Raw genomic sequence first — 18198 nt, forward strand, 5'->3', positions numbered from 1 at the left:
GCAATTTAACTTTTGAGTGCTTTGAGAACTCTTGGATGGATGCCATCCGGCCCTGGCAATTTGTTAGTTTTCAGTTTTTCCAGACAGTTTAGAACATCATCTCTTGTCACTCCTATCTGGCTCAGTTCTTTAGCCGCCATCCCTGAAAAGCCTGGTTCAGGAACAGGTATATACTCAGTATCCTCTGCCGTGAAGACGGACGCAAAGAACTCATTTAGCTTCTCTGCAACCTCCATACCCTCCTTAATAATCCCTTTCACTCCCTCATTGTCTAATGGTCCAACCGCCTCTCTGGCAAGTTTCCTGCTTCTGATGTATTTAAAGAATTGTTTGTTATTCCCCTTGATACTTTTGGCTAAATGTTCCTTAAACTCTCTTTTTGCCGCCCTTATTGTCACCTTGCATTTCTTTTGCCAGAGTTGTGTTCCTTTCTGTTCTCTTCATTTGGACAGGCCTTCCAATTTTTGAAAGAAGTCTTCTTCCCTTTTATGGCTTCCTTGACGGTACCCGTTATACATGCTGGCATCCTCCTGGACTTAGTGGTACCTTTCCTCTTTTGGGGTATAAAATCTAACTGGGCTTCTAGTATTGTGGTTGTGAGTAAACTCCATGCTCTCTGGAGTGAAGTGACTCTCCTGATTTTCCCTTTCAGCTTTCTTTTCACTATACTCCTTATTTTGGAGAAGTTTCCTCTTCTGAAATTCAAAATGTCTGTGTTAGACTTCCTTGGTGATTATCTCCCCGCATTTATGCTGAATTTGATGGCGCTATGGTCACTGTTCCCTAAAGGGTCATCGACACTGACATCATGCACCAGGTCCTGGGTGCCACTCAGAATTATGTCCAAGGTCGCCTTCTCTCTGCTTGGTTCCAAGACCAACTGTTCTAGGGCACAGTCATGTAGCATATTTAGAAATCTGACCTCTTTGTCAGGACCTGACTGTGAATTTACCCGGTCTATGTGTGGGTAATTGAAGTCACCCATTATTACAGCCCTGCCTCTCCTTGATGCTTCCCTGATTTCCTCCTGCAACTCCCAGTCACTGTCAGCATTTTGATCCGAAGGGCGATAGCACGTCCCCGGTAGCACGTTCCCTTTCAGGCCTTGTATTGTCACCCACAGGGTTTCTGTGGAGGACTCCAGTCCACCTAGGTTTTCTAGCTTCTTAGATTCTATCCCTTCGTTAACACACAGTGCTACTCCACCTCCAAGGCACCCCCCCTGTCCTTTCTATAGACTTTATATCCAGGGATAACAGTGTCCCACTGGTTCTCACTGTTCCACCATGTTTCTGTTATGCCCACTATATCTATTACTGCATTAGCAACCAAGCACTCCAACTGACCCATCTTGGCTCGGAGGCTTCTGGCATTGGCATATAAGCACCTATATGCTGAATCTCTCACCTGATGTATGCTATCTTTCTTTTGACTCTTTGACCAGCTGGCACCGGTTCCTGTCTGCTCTTTATGCAGTTCTGTTCTGTGCCCCTCTGTTTTATTTATTTATGTATTTACTTACTCAATCTATATCCTGCCCAAACATACGTCTCTGGGCGGCTAACAATTAAAACATATATAAAAATTAAAACAACGCAACATATAACACATATATGAAAGTTAAAACAATACAATAATTTAAAAACCATAAAATTAACAAACAGTATTTTTAATTAAAAACCTGAGAAGGCTTGGGTAAAAAAACGGTTTTCAAATGTTTTTTTAAAAATAGCCAGAGATGGGGACGATCATAACTCAGCAGGGAGCGCATTCCACAATCTCGGGGCAGCAGCTGAGAAGGCCCGTCTCTGTGTGACCACCAAACGAGTTGGCGGTAACTAGAGACGGACCTCCTCAGATGACCTCAATGGGCGGTGGGGTTAGTAGCGAAGAAGACACTCTCTTAAATACCCAGGACCTAAGCCGTTTAGGGCTTTATAAGTTATAACTAGCACTTTGTATTCCTCCCGGAAACCTATCGGCAGCCAGTGTAACTCCATCAGCAAAGGAGTAACATGGTCTCTCTGAGATGACTCAGCGACCAGCCTGGCTGCCGCATTCTGAACCAAGTGAAGTTTCCGGACTATGAACAAAGGCAGCCCCACGTAGAGCACATTACAGAAGTCAAGTCTGGAGGTTACCAACAAATGTACCACTGTTTTGAGGTCATTGATCTTGAGAAATGGACACAGCTGGAGTATCAGCCGAAGCTGATAGAAAGCACCCCTGGCCACCGCCTCAACCTGAGAAACCAAGGAGAGGTGTGGATCCAGGAGTACTCCCAGACTGCGGACTTGTTCCTTTTGGGGAAGTGTGACCCCATCCAGAACAGGTAGATCAAAATCATCTCTGGAGTTCTGACCTCGCACAATAAATACCTCTGTCTTACATGTATTCAGCTTCAGTTTATTCTCCTTCATCCAGCCCATTACTGCTCCCAGGCAGGCATTTAGGGAGGATATGCCAGCTGCTGAAGAAGTTGACATGGAGAAGTAGATCTGGGTGTCATCAGCATACTGATAACACCCAGCTCCAAATCCCCTGATGATCTCTCCCAGCGGTTTCACGTAGATGTTAAAAAGCATTGGAGAGAGTACGGAGCCTTGAGGGACACCATACTTAAGCTCAGATTTTGAAGAGCAACAATCTCCAATCGACACCACCTAGAACCTGTCTTAGAGATAGGAGCGGAACCACTGTAAAATAGTGCCTCCCACTCCCAACCCCCTCAGACGTTCCTGAAGGATACTATGGTCGATAATATCGAAAGCCGCCGAGAGGTCCAAAAGGACCAACAGAGTCACACTTCCTCTGTCAATTGCCAATTGGAGATCATCCATCAGGCCGACCAAGGCAGTCTCCACCACATAGCCAGCTCGAAAGCCTGTTTGAAATGGGTCTAGATAATCAGTTTCCTCCAAGACAGTCTGGAGCTGAGAGGCCACCACCCTCTCAATTACCTTGCCCAGCCACGGGAGGTTAGAGACAGGCCAATAATTGCTCAACTCTGAGGGATCTAATGCAGGCTTCTTTAGAAGAGGAGACATCCTGCCCTCCCTCAGAGAGAATCCTTTGCATCCTCACACTTTATCTGTATCCTTTGCACCCTCACACTTTAAAGGATGGCTTTTGCCGAATGGGATACTTCCCAGCTCCCATCGGCTGTTCCCCAGGCATCATTTTAAAAGCTGTTCTGCAACCTTTTTGATTTTAAGTGCCAGCAGTCTGGTTCCATCTTGGTTCGAGTGCAGCCCTTCCCTTTTGTACAGGCCTTGCTTTCCCCAAAATGTATCCCAGTGCCTAACAAATCTAAACCCCTCCTCCTGGCACCAACGTCTCATCCACGCATTGAAACCCCTCAGCTCTGTCTCTTTCACTGTACTTGTGCGTGGAACAGGTAGCATTTCTGAGAATGCTACCTTGGAGGTCCTGGACTTCAATACACTACCTATCTGCCTAAATTTGGCTTCTAGTACCTCCTGACTACATTTCCCCACATTGTTGGTGCTGATGTGCACCACAACCGCTGTCTCCTCCCCAGCACTGCCTAAGAGCCTGTCTAGACGCTGCCTGATGTCCGCAACCTTCGCACCAGGCAGACAAGTCACTGTGTGATCAAAACATGGGTCACAAACCCATCTCTCTAAACCACTAATGATCAAATCACTGACCCACTACAAGGAGGCCCCCACCCCCAGAGGAGAATCCCCTGTGCGAAAGGATATGGACTTATCATCTATGGAAAGGGTCCCTTCTAAAGGAGCATTTCCCGCTTCCTCAGACCGATGTCCTCCTTGCCCAAGACCTTCATTCTCCCTGACAGCAGAGGAGCTACCAGCCCTGGAGTGGGATGCCTCTATCATGTCCCTGAAGGTCTTGTCCACATGCCTCTCTGTCTCTCTGAGCTTCTCCAGATCCGCCACCTTGGTCTCAAGGGAACAAATTTGTTCCCTGAGAGCCAGGAGCTCCTCGCACCGAGCACACACCCATGACTTCTGCCCATGGGGCAAATAGTCATATATGTGGCACTCTGTGCAATACACTGGGAAGTGCCCCTTCCCCTGCTGACTTTCTATCTTCATACTGTTTTTGTTGGCTGTTTACAGTATTTAGAGATAGTTTATTAGAAGTAGTTTATTATCTGTTTATTATTATTTGTTTATTAGATAGTTTATTATAAGGATAGGTCTCAGCTGTAATGGTCTCAGCTGTAATGGTCAATTTAACTGTCCAAACAGCCTTTCCGAAGAATATGAGGGATATGATGGAGGAATTTGTATTTATGTTCTCTTCTCCACTAGGCTCCTTGTAATCACAGGAGCTTGTTCCAGACTCCCCCGCACACTTCCTGCTAAACTCCTGCGTCCTCTTTGCTATCCCTGTTTGCTATGCTCTTGGGCCTTCACCTCTTATGTAGAGAGTAGTCTTCAAACTGAGACACAGATGTGAGTCAAAGGAATGTCAAAGGAATGAGGGCCTCACCCAGCCCTAGCTGACTCCACTCCCTCCAGGCAGGGATAAACTAAAACACTGGAATTTGCTAGCCCTGGCAAATCCTAGCCCTGGCAAATCTCCCTCCCCCCTCCCCCCCCCCCTCTCTCTCTCTCTCTCACACACACACACACACACACACACTTACTTCTTAAAGAGAAACCAGCCCCTGAAATTCTCCCCTCTTCCTGTTAGTTTGAAGGGGGAAAGGCTAGATGTTTAGAAAAGCTTGCTAACCTCCTCAGCTGTGTCTGCTCTTCACAGAGTAGTCTTCCAACTCAAAACAAAACAATTTAAATCAAAACTAAATCAAGTTAAAATCATTTAAACATTCAGATCGTTTAAAACCAACATTAAAAATTTAAAACTATAAATCTAATTAAAAGCCTCGGCGAATAAGTGTTTCTTCAGTGCCTTTTAAAAAGTTGCCTGAGATGGGGAGGCTCATATTTCAACAGTGAGTGCATTCCAAAGTTTAGGGGCAGCAATGTAGAAGGCCCGTTCCTGAGTGTTGGGCCCGTTCCTGAGAGTCCCAAATGTGTTGGTGGCAACTGCAGACTAACCTCTCCAGATGATCTTAGCAGGCAGTGGGGCTCATGGTGAAGATGACATTCTCTTAAATACCCAGGACCTAAGCTGTTTAGGGCTTTATAGGCAATAACTGGCACCTTGTACAACATAGGAGTAATATGGTCTCTCCTAGATGACCCAGAGACCAACCAGGCCACCGCATTCTGGACCAACTGTAGTTTCTGGACTATCTACAAAGGCAGCCCCACATAGAGTGCATTGCAGTAATCGAGCCTAGAGGTTACCAGCATATGCACCACTGTTTTGAGGTCATTCATCTCAAGAAAGAGACACAGCTGGTCTATCAGCCGAAGCTGATAAAAAGCACCTCTGGCCACCACCTCAACCTGGGACACCAGGTAGAGGTTTGGATCCAGAAGCATCCCCAGACTGCGTACCTGTTCCTTCCGGGGGAGTGTAACCCCATCCAGATCCAGCAGATCAAAATAATCTCTCGAGTTCCAACCCCGCACAATAAGTACCCCCGTCTTATCTGGATTCAGCCTCATTTTGTTATCCCTCATCCAGCCCATTACTGCCTCCAGGCAGGCATTTAGGGAGGTTATGCCTTCTCCTGATGATGCTGACATGGAGAAATAGATTTGGGTGTCATCAGCATATTGATAACACCCTGCACCAAATCTCCTGATGATCTCACCCATTGGTTTCATGTAGATGTTAAACAACATCAGAGACAATATAGAGCCCTGAGGGACACCATAGGAAAGTTCAGAATTGGAAGAACAACAGTCTCCAAGGCACACCATCTGGAACCTGCCTGTGAGGTAGGAGTGGAACCACGGCAAAGCAGTGCCTCCCACCCCCAATCCTCTCAGACGTTCCAGAAGGATACTATGGTCAATAGCATCGAAAGCCGCTGAGAGATCCAAAAGGACCAACAGAGTCACACTCCCTCTGTCAGTTCCCAAATGGAGATCATCCATCAGGCTGGCCAAGGCAGTCTTTACCCAATAGCCCACCTGAAAGCCAGTTTTAAATATGTCTAGATAATCAGTTTCCTCCAAGACCACCTGGAGCTGGGAGGCTACCACCTTCTCAATCACCTTGCCCAGCCATGGAAGGTTAGAAACAGGCCTGTAGTTACTTAACTCTGAGGGATCCACTTCTTCAGAAGCAGTCTAATGATTGCCTCCTTAAGACAAGGAGGCATCCTGTCTCCCCTCCAGATAAGCATTTATAATCTCTACCAGGCCCTCTACAACAGCCTCCCTGCCAGATAGGAGGCTAAGAAAAGCCAAAAAAATACAGGCAATTACTGTGCAGAACATTTATTTATTTAGCATATTTATATACAGCCCCAAACTCAAATCTCTGGGTGGTTTACAACAAAACACAGATTAAAACCAAATTAAAACAAATTAAAAACAAAATCAAAATTAGAACCAGGCCAAGAAAAAAGCTTTGTATCAAAGGGCCAAAAGATCAAGAGACAATGAAGTGGCCAAGTCACACTTCTACACAGAGCACAAATGAATACAAGGCCTAGTTGGAGTGGATGCACAATGCAAGAAAGGTAGCATAAACACTTACATAGGCACAGAGAACAAGACAAACAATCACTATAGGTATTGAGAAAACCACTCATTGCCAGTTTAGATTTATGCTGTCTAGAACACAGTCACAACTATGAAATGTGTTCTATATTGAGGACTATTATTCTGGTTTGCTTTTTCTTTGTGGGTCACTCTTTATTCCTCCTAATCTTTTTACTGCTGCTTTGCTCCTTTCTCGGCTGCTGTGAGAGGACATCTCCTGGGGACATACCATAGCCAGAGGACCCAGGGAGGGAGTTTATCAGACTACTGGGAAGGAAGAATGTGCTGCATAACTTGTCTGCCAAATGCAGCCTGAGCAGAGTGCATAATGTCAATTTCATAATGTCTTGTGAAAGTGGACAGTGAAGCCCGTGTAGCCGCTCTGCATATTTCCTCCCATGGTGCATTGGTAGAAAACGGTGCTGTGGTGGAGGCTGCTCTAGTGGAGTGTGCTGTAATCCGTAGAGGGGTAGATAGGTATTGAGATTCATTTCCAAGCTAGTGCAGGCTCTGATACAACGTCCAATGACAGCAGAAGAAACATTTTGGCCCATGGATGCCGGAAGAAAGGACACAAAGAAAGTGTCTGCTGTTCTGAATGACGCAGTTCTTTTCAGGTATATCCTCAAACAATGCCAAACATCCAACATGTGCCACTCCTTTTCCCTGGGATGTGTAGGCTTGGGGCAAAAGGAGGGCAGAACCAAATTTTGGGATCTATGAAAAACAGAGGCTACCTTGTGCAGGATCCAGAATTAAGGTCACTGAGTCAGAAGAAAACACATAAAATCTGGGGTTAGCCAAAAGCAAAGCCAACTCTGATATCCTCCTAGCCAATGTAATAGCAACCAGGAAGGCCAACTTCATGGATAGAATCCACAGTTAAATGGATCTGATAGGTTCGAACGGAGGTTTGTGTAGAACTCACAACACCTTGTGCAGGTCCCAAGCAGGGAATCTATGTACAATTGGGGGCAAGGATAAGGACGCCCCTCGAAGAAAACGCTTAAGATGAGCATGTGACGTAACAGTTTTCCCTTTAAACAGTAGAAGAAGAGGAGTCAAAGCAGCTGCATGGCATTTGATAGTATTTGCCTTGAGGCCTTTGTCAAGGCCATCTTGTAAGAACTGCAGAAGCTCCGGCAGAGAACAGGCTCTCGGGGCTAATTTCTTTCCTCTGCACCACCTGATGAATACTCTCCATGTACATTGGTACATTCGATGGGTTGAAGGGCGCCTGGAAGCCATCAAAGTGTCTAGTATGCCTCTGGAGTATCCAAATTTTCCAAGCAGGTCCCGTTCAAGCACCAAGCAGCAACCATGCGGGATCCGGATGACATATCGGGCCTTGAGATAGTAGATCTTGCCAGACCAGTAGGAAGACTGGTGGTCCCGACGTCAGATTGAGAAGCTCTGGGAACCAAGGTCTGCGAGGCCAATACAGGGCCACTAAGATCACTTGGGCACCCAGTTGACGAATGTGTCTGAGAAGTCTGCACAACAGAGGCACTGGAGCAAATGTATATAACAGCATTTGAGGCCACGGAGACGTCATCGCATCTATCCGTTTGGCTTGTGGGCACGGAAACTGGCTGAAGAAGAATGGCACCTGATTTTTCAGAGGAGTGGCAAATAGGTCTATCTGTGGTAAGCCTAGTTTCCTGGAGAGGAACTGGAAGGCCTGGGGATTCAGTTTCCGCTCAGCTGGATGGAGGTCTTGCTGACTTAGCCAGTCCGCTTGAACATTCATCTCCCCACTTACATGAAGCACAACCAGAGAAGCTAAGTGACCTTCTGCCCATTCGAGGAGAAGTTTTGCTTCCCGATGTAGGGAACGAGACCTGGTGCCTCCTTGCCGGTTGACATGGGCCTTGGCCGTCACGTTGTTGGTTTGGACTAGGACATCCTTTCCTATCAAGATCGGCTTGAAGGACACTAGCGCCAACCAGATGGCCTGGAGCTCCATCCAATTCATGCTGTGTGCCTTTTTCTCTGATGACCACTTGTCTTGAGTTGAGTGCGTTAGGCAGTGTGCTCCCCAACCTTGGAGACTTGCGTCCATTGTCACAACTACTCGAGGTGGGTCTAGGAAGGGCTTGGCCCTCTCCAAGTTCTTCTTGCAAAGCCACCAGAGAAGGGAGGATCGAACCTGCTGTGTTAATACAACCGCCTTGGAAGATTTGGATGTGATCGCCGCCTGAAATGGGAGCAGGAACCACTGTAGCTGGCGGAGATAGAACCTCGCCCACAGGACTGAGTCAACTGATGACACCATCAGTCCCAACAGCTGAGCCAGTTTGAGCACTCGTGACTTGTAGGTGGCTAAGACCTTTGAGGCCACAGTCCATATTTTCAGTCTGCATTCCTCTGGTAAAAACAGACAATCCACTCTGGTGTCCAGGATTACTTCCAGATGTTGCAGGTTGAAGGAGGGGATCAGCTGGTTTTTTTTGAGAAGTTGACCCTGAAACCGCAGGTAGACAAGGTTTCTAGAGTAACGTGTACCTCTCTTGCTCCCTCCTGCCTTGAAAGTATTAATAAATCGTCCAAATAGGCGAAGAGTCACACCTTTTTTAGATGAATGTGGGCCACTAGCGGAGCCAACACCTTTGTGAATGCTCTGGGAGCAGACGAGAGGCTGAATGGAAGAGTCCAATATTGGTAATGAGCTCCCATGTAACAGAACCGCAGAAGGCAGCGGGATTGTGGGTGTATGAGGATGTGAAGGTACGCCTTAGTCAAGTCTATTGAGGCCAAAAGATCTCCGTGCTGCAAACTTTCTGCAATAGATTGAAGAGTTTCCATCCGGAACTTTCATTTGCGCACCCAGCGGTTCAAAGATTTTAAATCGAGGACTGCTCTGTAAGACCCGTCCTGTTTGGGCACGGTGAATAAGACTGAATAAAGCCCTTGACGGTGCTCTGGAGACGAAACTGGCTCTATCGCTGCAATGGCTAACAGATGGTCTATGGCCTGTTGTAGAATTAGGTGTTTTGACATTGACCGTGAGCGTGTAGTAGTTAAGAAGCAAGCCCTGAGGTGCTCTGACAACTCTATGGTATCGCATAATGAGATCGTTTGCAGAACCCACTTGTCTGTGGTGGACGCCTCCCACGCATGGTAGAAGCGAGAGAGGTGCCCCCTACCCCCAGAGAGTCAGTGAGATTGTCGCTGCTTGAATTGCTGGCCTGACTGCTGCTGCCTAGAGTTGGCTCTGGCACCAAAGTTGCCCTTCAACCAGTTTGGGTGCTTATTTCTGTTGTCTCTATCATGGCTGCAAAAGGAAGACCAAAAGGGGCGAAACTGCTGTTGTTGACTCCTGAGAAAAAAGCACCTTTCATCTTTCCTAACCGTAGTAGGAAGTGCTTAGGGCATCATCACCAAACAATTTTGCCACTGAAAATGGGACTGCAGACAAATTGGATTTAGACGCTGAGTCCACCTGCCAATGGTGGAGCCACAATAAGTGCCTGGTGATGACATTATTACCGGTGGCCCTAGCCCCAAAATGTACTGCATTCAGCGATGCGGTCTGTCTGCGATGTACGCTTGAGCCTTTTGCAGCTTCAGAGCGATCTGGCGTTGTCTGGCCGGCTCTGGAGGCGGAGACTGGAGCAACTCATCTGTTCCCAGGAGCGATGCTCTAGAGATAATAGATGTGGCTATAGATGCTCTAATAGAGAGAGATATACATTCATTATTTTAATTTAATTGAAACTCAATCTTCTTTTCAGCCGGATCTTTCAAAACAGACTCCTCATCTCGAGGGAGCACCGATCTGGATGTCAGAGCTGCCACATGCACATCCACAAGAGGAGTTTGAAATTGGGATGCCGCTGGAGGAACAAAAGCATAATGTTTATTAGCAATCGGGGGGACCTTTTCCTGTACAGACGGTGCCTGCCACTCCTGTTGGAGAACCTCTGAGAAGGTACTTGGTAAAGGGAATAGGAGTTCTGGGGTGGTATTTGTAGGCAGCACCAAGGACTTCTAGATTAGAGAAGTCATCTGAGGGGAATAAACGTTTGAATTGGGGTAGCGACTCCCCCTGTACCTGCTGTCCATCTGACCATTCCCCCTCGTCTCTAGATTCATCCCCCAGCTCTAAGTCCACTAGGTCAGGATTAGTTCCCCCCGCAACTCCTGTAACTGAGGGGTTGCGTGGTGTTTGGTTAGAATCCTGAAGTTTCCCTGGACAAGAGGCGATTCATAATTGGAATCATCTGATGAATGCACGGGGGGTAAGCGTGGATTAGCTGATTTATGCTGCCTACGCCTTTTATGGTGCTTTTTGTGACCTTTTCTACTTCTCTTATGGGATTCCTCATGAGAAGAGGAAGAAGAATCAACAGATGAGGAGGAAGGGGATCTCCTCCTCTTATCTACTTGGCACAGCTGAAGTGCTTGAGACAAGGTACTGTTAACCCACTGTTTCCAACTGTCTGGAATCTCTTCCCCAATCATGGCAGGAGGGGCAGGGGCAGTTGGCTGGCATACCGCTGGAGCAGAACTCCCCAATACCTGCCCTACCGGTTCCAGATGCAGAGGATCTTCCTGGGTTATCTCAGCGGCCATTGTTTAGACAGGCCCTGATATCAGGGGCTGCGGCCGATTCTCTGAGGAACCCTCTCCTTCCGGTGAGTGCTGCCCCTCTGCACTCTCCTCCTCTGCTCCTGAATAGCCTGTTGCCTCCAATGCTCTTATACCTGAGAAAGCCTCTAGTACTTGCGCCCTCCGTAGTTGCCTTTGTGCCTTTGCCTGCTCCTCTGCCACACATGACCAATTCGGAGCTTGTTCAGCCTCTGCGGCTGCACCCTGCATTTCGCGGGCTAAATCAAGATGGCGCCCGTCACCAGGCACGCAAGTCTGCAACTGACCCAAATAGCGGCCGCTTGATGAAGCGCTTGCCGCCAAGGTGGAGTATGGCGTGGTCGAGGGTCCCTCACACAAGGATGACGCAGTGGTCCTGGGCATGCCGGGAAGGGATTTAACAGCGGCTGCGGTAGAGCGTACTGATCTGCCTGTTGGGGGCTTTTGTTTGTCGTTCCTGGGTCGAAGGCCCTGCAGGCAAGGCACTCTGCTTGCCTCCATGAGGCAGAGAAGGCAGAAAGGAAGGCAGGGAGATAGACATGAGAGGACACAAGGTGAGACAGAGGAGGATAGACAAAGATTCTAAAAAGGTTCTTCCCCCCTCCCTTTCTTTTTTTTTAGGTAACACGTGAGCCCTTTGGAGACAGAGAGCCATCTTATTTATTTGTTATTTCTCTGTGTAAACTACCCTGAGCCATTTTTGGAAGGGTGGTATAGAAATATAATAATAATAATAATAATAATAATAATAATAATAATAATAATAATAATAATAAAACCACACTGAAGTTAAAAGAAAAATGGGAAGTGAATATATCAGGAGAGTTAGAAAAATCCTCAAGTCCAAACTCAATGGCGGGAACACCATACAAGCCATAAACACCTGGGCTATACCTGTTATCAGATACACTGCAGGAATAATAGACTGGACCCAGGCAGAGCTAGAGACGCTAGATCGTAAGACCAGGAAAATCATGACCATCAATCATGCTCTGCACTCCCGCAGTGATGTAGATAGGCTATACCTCCCTCATAGCTCAGGTGGAAGAGGAATGCTGCAAGTCCATCAAACAGTAGAGGAGGAGAAAAGAGGCCTTGAAGAATATATCAAGGACAGTGAAGAAGATGCACTTCAAATGGTCAATAACGAGAAATTATTCAACACCAATGAAAGAAAGCAGGCCTACAAGAAAGAACAAGTCAAGAATTGAGCAGAAAAATGGAAAAATAAGCCACTGCATGGTCAATACTTGCACAATATAAGCGGAAAATCAGACATCACCAAGACCTGGCAATGGCGTAAGAATGGCAACTTGAAGAAAGAAACAGAGGGTTTAATACTGGCTGCACAAGAACAGGCACTAAGAACAAATGCAATAAGAGCAAAAGTCAAAAAGTCAACCACAAACAGCAAGTGCCGCCTTTGTAAAGAAGCAGATGAAACCATGGACCACCTAATCAGCTGTTGTAAAAAGATCACACAGACTGACTACAAACAAAGGCATGACAAGGTAGCAGGGATGATACACTGGAACATCTGCAAAAAATACAAGCTACCTGTAGCCAAAATCTGGTGGGACCATAAAATTGAAAAAGTTGTCGAAAACGAAGATGTGAAAATATTATGGGACTTCCGACTACAAACAGACAAACATCTGCCACACAATACACCAGATATAACTGTAGTCGAGAAGAAAGAAAAACAAGTGAAAATAATCGACATAGCAATACCAGGGGATAGCGGAATAGAAGAAAAAGAAAAGAAATTGAAATTGAAAGGCTGTGGCAGAAAAAGACCAAAATAATCCCAGTGGTAATTGGCACCCTAGGTGCAATTCCAAAACAACTTGAAGAGCACCTCAACACCATAGGGGCCACAGAAATCACCACCAGCAAATTACAAAAAGCAACTTTACTGGGAACAGCCTATATTCTTCGATGATATCTATAACAACAGCAACAACATTGACAATAAAATGCAGCCATCCCAGGTCCTTGGGAAGGACTCTATGTCTGGATAAAACAAACCAGTCAATAACACCTGTCTGACTGTGTAAATAAATAAATAAATAAATAATAAAGGGTTAGGGAAGAAAACTGGCAGGGACTTGTGAAAGATTGAAACTACTTTGGGGAGAAATGAATCATCAACTCTTAAAACAATCTTGTCCTTATGAAATAACAAGTAAGGAAGATCACAGTGTAACGCCCTCAACTTTCACACCCTCCTGGCTGACTTGACTGTGACCAGAAAAACAGTTTCAAGGGTTAATAATATCAGGTTGCATGTCGCCATGGGCTCGAAGTGTTTACCCATGAGAGCTGAGAGTATGCGGGGCAGGTCCCACGAAGGGGCTACCGAGGGTGCATCTGGGTGGAGATGGGCCAAACCTTTTAGAAACCGTTTAACCTCCTGCAATCTAAACAAAGAGGGATGAGTCAGTCAAGGCGCAGAAGGCAGATATTGCAGCCAGGTGGACCCGTTAGCAATAGGATAATGGTGATACGTATAAATGGGAAATTTCATAATATAACAATTTTGCAAATCTATGCACCTACTGCAGATTCAGAAGAGGAGGAAATTGAAGAATTCTATGCTGAGCTTCTGGAAGCTCGGAAACAGACATCAAAGAAAGATATTGTCTATATTGTGGGAAACTTCAATGCGAAAGCGGACGAAGTGGAAAAATCAGAGATGGTACGCAAGTATGGCCTTGGTGAACAAAATAAGGCGGGAGAATATTTGATTCAGCTATGCCACGAACAACAGTTATATATAATGAACACGTGGTTTGAGCAGCCTAAGCAGTGATTATACACTTGGACTTCACCAAATGGGGAATATTGAAATCAAATCGATTACATTTTATGCCAAGAGAAGTGGAAAAGTTCTATTTTTGCAGTGAAAACGTTCCCTGGTGCAGATTGTGGATCAGATCATGAACTGCTAGTTGCCAAGGTGAAGTTAAGGTGCTTTAGTGTTAAACAATCACCCACAACTCAGAAATTTGATGTTGAGAAGATTCCCCTGGCATATGCGGTTGAAGTTAAGACCAAATTTGAATTGTTTAACATCATGGAAAGACAACCTGATGAACTATGGAGGAAATAGAGACAATCGTCACTGAAGTAGCCCATCAACATATTGCATATAAGCAGCCAATGAAATTGGCTAAGTGGATATCAGATGCTACAATAAAAATTGCAGAAAGGAGAAGGAAAGTAAAAGCTATTGGTGACAGAGAAGAAATGCAAAGATTAAATGCAGAGTTTCAGAGAAAAGTGAGAAAAGATAAAGAAAAATATTGGTCTGAACACTGGAAGGAAATGGAGGAAGCAGTTAAGAGAGGTCATATAAGGGAGTGTTTTGCTTATGTGAGAAAGGTGAGAAGCCTCTTTATGACAAGGAAGGCAATAGAGGACATGATGGGCAGGAATTACATGATCAACAAGCAATTAGAGAAAGGTGGCAGATGGTGGGAATACATAGAACAACTTTATGCAAGTGAAAATCAAAGTCACGTTATAAGATAGGAAGACCACCTACTAGCACTAGAACCAGATATTCTGGAGGAGGAAGTTGTATGGGCACTCAATCAGCTGTCTAACTGTAAAGCCCCTGGAGTTGATGGAGTTCCAGTAGAGTTGAGAGTTTTACCAATAAAGGTTATTGACAGCGCTATGTCAAAGTGTATGGAAGACTTGTTGGTGGCCAAAAGAGTGAAAAAGGTCTGTATTTATACCAATACCAAAGAAAGGTGATACGAAAGACTGCTCAGACTATTGCACCATAGCCCTGATACCACATGTGAGTAAAATTATGTTGAAGATCATTCAACAACATATGAATCCAACTGTCAATAGAGAGATACCAGATGCACAAGCAGGATTTCGAAAAGGAAGAGGAACACGTGATCACATTGCCAATCTTCAATGTTTGATGGAAAAGGCGAAGGAATATCAAAAAGACCTCTATATGTGCTTCATTGACTATACAAAAGCTTTTGATTGTGTTGATCATGATAAGCTCTGGAATTGCCTTAAAGAAATGGGAATATCATTACACCTCATCCAGCTTATACAGTCGCTGTACTCTGATCAAGAAGCCATGGTAAGAATGGCAGATGGAGATACAGAGTGGTTTAAAATTGGGAAAGGCACTCATCAAAGTTGCATCCTGTCTCTTACACTATTTAATACGTACACAGAAATGGTCATGAGAAATGCATATTTGGAAGAATCTGCTATTCGAGTGAAAATTGGTGGTAGGAATATTAACAACCTTCAGTATGCAGATGACACAACATTGCTTGCAGAAAGCAAGAAAGATCTAGAGCGACTAATTTTAAAAATTAAAGATGAAAGTGAAAAATTTGGATTGCATCTTAACTTCAAGAAAACAAAGATATTGACAACTGCAGAGAATACACAAGTAAGTCAGAATGAAGATCAATAATGAGATAATTGAAGCAGTAAAAGAATTTATTTTTCTTGGCTCTAAAATTGATCAATGTGGTGACTGCAGCCCTGACATCAGAAAGCATTTAGCACTTGGAAGAACGGCAATGATCAGCATGAGCAAAATTTGGAAAAGCAAAGATATTAGTCTTCCAATCAAATGTAGACTAGTCAATGCAATAATATTTCCAATAGCTACATATGGCTGTGAAACTTAGACTTTGAAGAAAGCAGATAGGAGAAGGTTGGATGCTTTCGAGATGTGGTGTTGGAGGTGACTGTTGCGACAGCGAGAATCATGAATAAGGAAGTTTTAGATCAAGTTAAACCAATAATATCGCTAGAAGCCAAGATTACTAAACAAAGACTGACATATTTTGGTCATGTCATCCGAACTGATTCACTCGAAAAGACAATTATGTTGGGAATGATCAGTGGAAGAAGGAGATGGGGATGGTCTTGTACTCGGTGGCTGGATATTATTAAAAATGACACCAGAATGACCATGGTGGAATTAAAGGAAGCTGTATGAGATAGGATGGCATGGAGTGCATTGATCCATAGAGTGACCGAGAGTTGGACACGACTGAATGGATAAGAAGGACCCATACTGAAGACATGGAGAGTCCCGATTTCTTTAGACGAAGCAAGTATGACAGGATTGTCGATAATGCTGCTGTGGTGGGATCAGAGCCACCTTCTGAATTCACAAATTCAAAAAAACATTGCCATTTTTCTTTGTACGATGTTATAGTGGAGGGTTTCCTGAACGCAGCCATAACATTCTTCAATTCAGAAGGCCAGGTATTGGGATCCACCAGGCTGCTAGGCGTAACCTTCAAATGTCTGGGTGAAGGATCCGTCCCTCTTGTAGAGATAGCAAGGCTGGTGGGCGGGAAGGCAGATGAAGCGACCGTGGGAGAGTTGTAGGAGACGAGGGAACCATGGGCGATGAGGCCACCATGGTGTCACCAGGATGCAATTTACTTTTTCCAACTCCAACCTCTGAAGGATCTTTGGGAGAAGGACTGGAGGGAACAGATAGAGGAAAGTCCCCGACCATGACGTTGCAAAGGCATTGCCCATAGAGTCTTTCCCCATCCTTGCCCTGGAATAGTAGATTGGGCACTGATGATTGATTTCACTCACGAAGAGATCTATTGCAGGGACCCCCATTGTCAAAAAATATCTTGTAGCACCTTCGGGTCCAGTCTCCACTCATGGGACAAAGACTGTGTGTGGCTGAGACTGTCCGTTAAGGTATTGTCAGGTCCTTTGATATATACTGCAGACAGATGTACCCAATGAACTGTCACCCGGGGCAGATCCCGAGAGAGCGAGAGCGCACAAGCGCGCATGAGGACCAGTTCCCCCTTGACAGTTATACGCCTTTGCCGTGGTGTTGTCTGTCACGATTTGGATGTGGCAGTTCTTTACTTCTAGGAGGAAGCCTCTTAACGCTTTGAAGATTGCCATATACCAGAAATAGGAAAAACGGACGTACCCCTCATGGGGGAGGAGTAAAGAATGAAAAAACTACACACGAAGATAAATAATGCAAAACTTAAAAAAGAGAAATATATGAAGATACAGATGAGAAGGAATAAACACAAAATAAAATAGCAGCTACATTTTGTCTTGACAGGAAATCTTGCAAGTATGTCCTGAGAAGTTTCTTCTTTGGTGGACAAAAAAAGAACTGAGGAGGAGAGTGTGGAGCATGTGACCAAGGTGTAAAGGGGAGGAGCCTATCTACCAATCGGAGAGCCAGAAAAGATCAGCTAGTGAGTGTTTCCGGCAGCTTTCTTCACACAGGCGTGAAGCCCATCTGTGTGACTGGGCAGAGACCACTTAGAGGAACCTGAACTGTTACATTTGCCATTGGTAGCTACACACTAGCAAAGATGCATAGAGTACACCATAATGAATGATTTTTTTAATTTAAAAAGCTTCACTGGGGACACTTGTACTGCCTTTGTGTTGAAAATTAAATTGAACAGGACTGCTTTTTCAGCATATGTTGGAAGATTCTGGTTCTCCCCCTCCCCCGCCATGGTCCCAGGCACCACCATTTTATAAACTGTTTTAGCACAGGCCTGTACCTCTTGAGATCCACTAAACCAAACACAACCTATCAGCTGCCAAGTGCTGGACAACCCCCTTGTTTTTGTTGCCTTTGGTAAGTAGCACAAGGAGGTTTAGCACACCACTGATAACCCAAATTTGGCTTGGCTGGTCATAGCAGACCTGCTTTAGCAGACAATGAGGCTATTCACACTCACGTGCAAAACCAGGCTGAGGGAGCCCAGCTCGGTTTTGCACATGCGTGTGAACCACCAGGATTGGGCCTGATTCTGGCAGCAATCCTGCCTATGGAGCCTCCCTTCTACACGGAGTTAGGAGAGTGAGCACTCTCCTAACCCCGTTTATTTGATAGTATTTCAGCCATGGCTGCTTGCAGCCGCAGCTGGCAAGGGAGGGGAGGGGCGATCCCCATAATGCACCATGCACTCATTTATTTATTTAAAATATT

At 45.4% G+C, this 18198-nt stretch overlaps 1 protein-coding gene across 2 annotated transcripts; it reads left to right on the forward strand.

Annotated features, from left to right (window-relative positions):
• The first annotated feature begins 10942 nt into the window (after window positions 1-10942).
• LOC128344779 (craniofacial development protein 2-like) lies at window positions 10943-17681 on the forward strand. Of its 2 annotated transcripts, XR_008316040.1 has the most exons (3): window positions 10943-11031; window positions 13772-13905; window positions 17311-17681. XR_008316040.1 is itself a non-coding variant. In XM_053295645.1 (2 exons), exons 1-2 carry the CDS (start codon window positions 13705-13707, stop codon window positions 17389-17391), a joined length of 282 nt encoding a protein of 93 aa, XP_053151620.1. In that variant the 5' UTR covers window positions 13644-13704; the 3' UTR covers window positions 17392-17681. The 2 variants fall into 2 exon arrangements, 1 of the variants encoding a protein (XP_053151620.1); XM_053295645.1 differs by lacking the exon at window positions 10943-11031 and having other exon boundaries at window positions 13644-13905.
• Window positions 17682-18198: the final 517 nt, after the last annotated feature.

Source organism: Hemicordylus capensis, chromosome 2, assembly GCF_027244095.1.
Source record: "Hemicordylus capensis ecotype Gifberg chromosome 2, rHemCap1.1.pri, whole genome shotgun sequence".
Classification (NCBI taxonomy): domain Eukaryota; kingdom Metazoa; phylum Chordata; class Lepidosauria; order Squamata; family Cordylidae; genus Hemicordylus; species Hemicordylus capensis.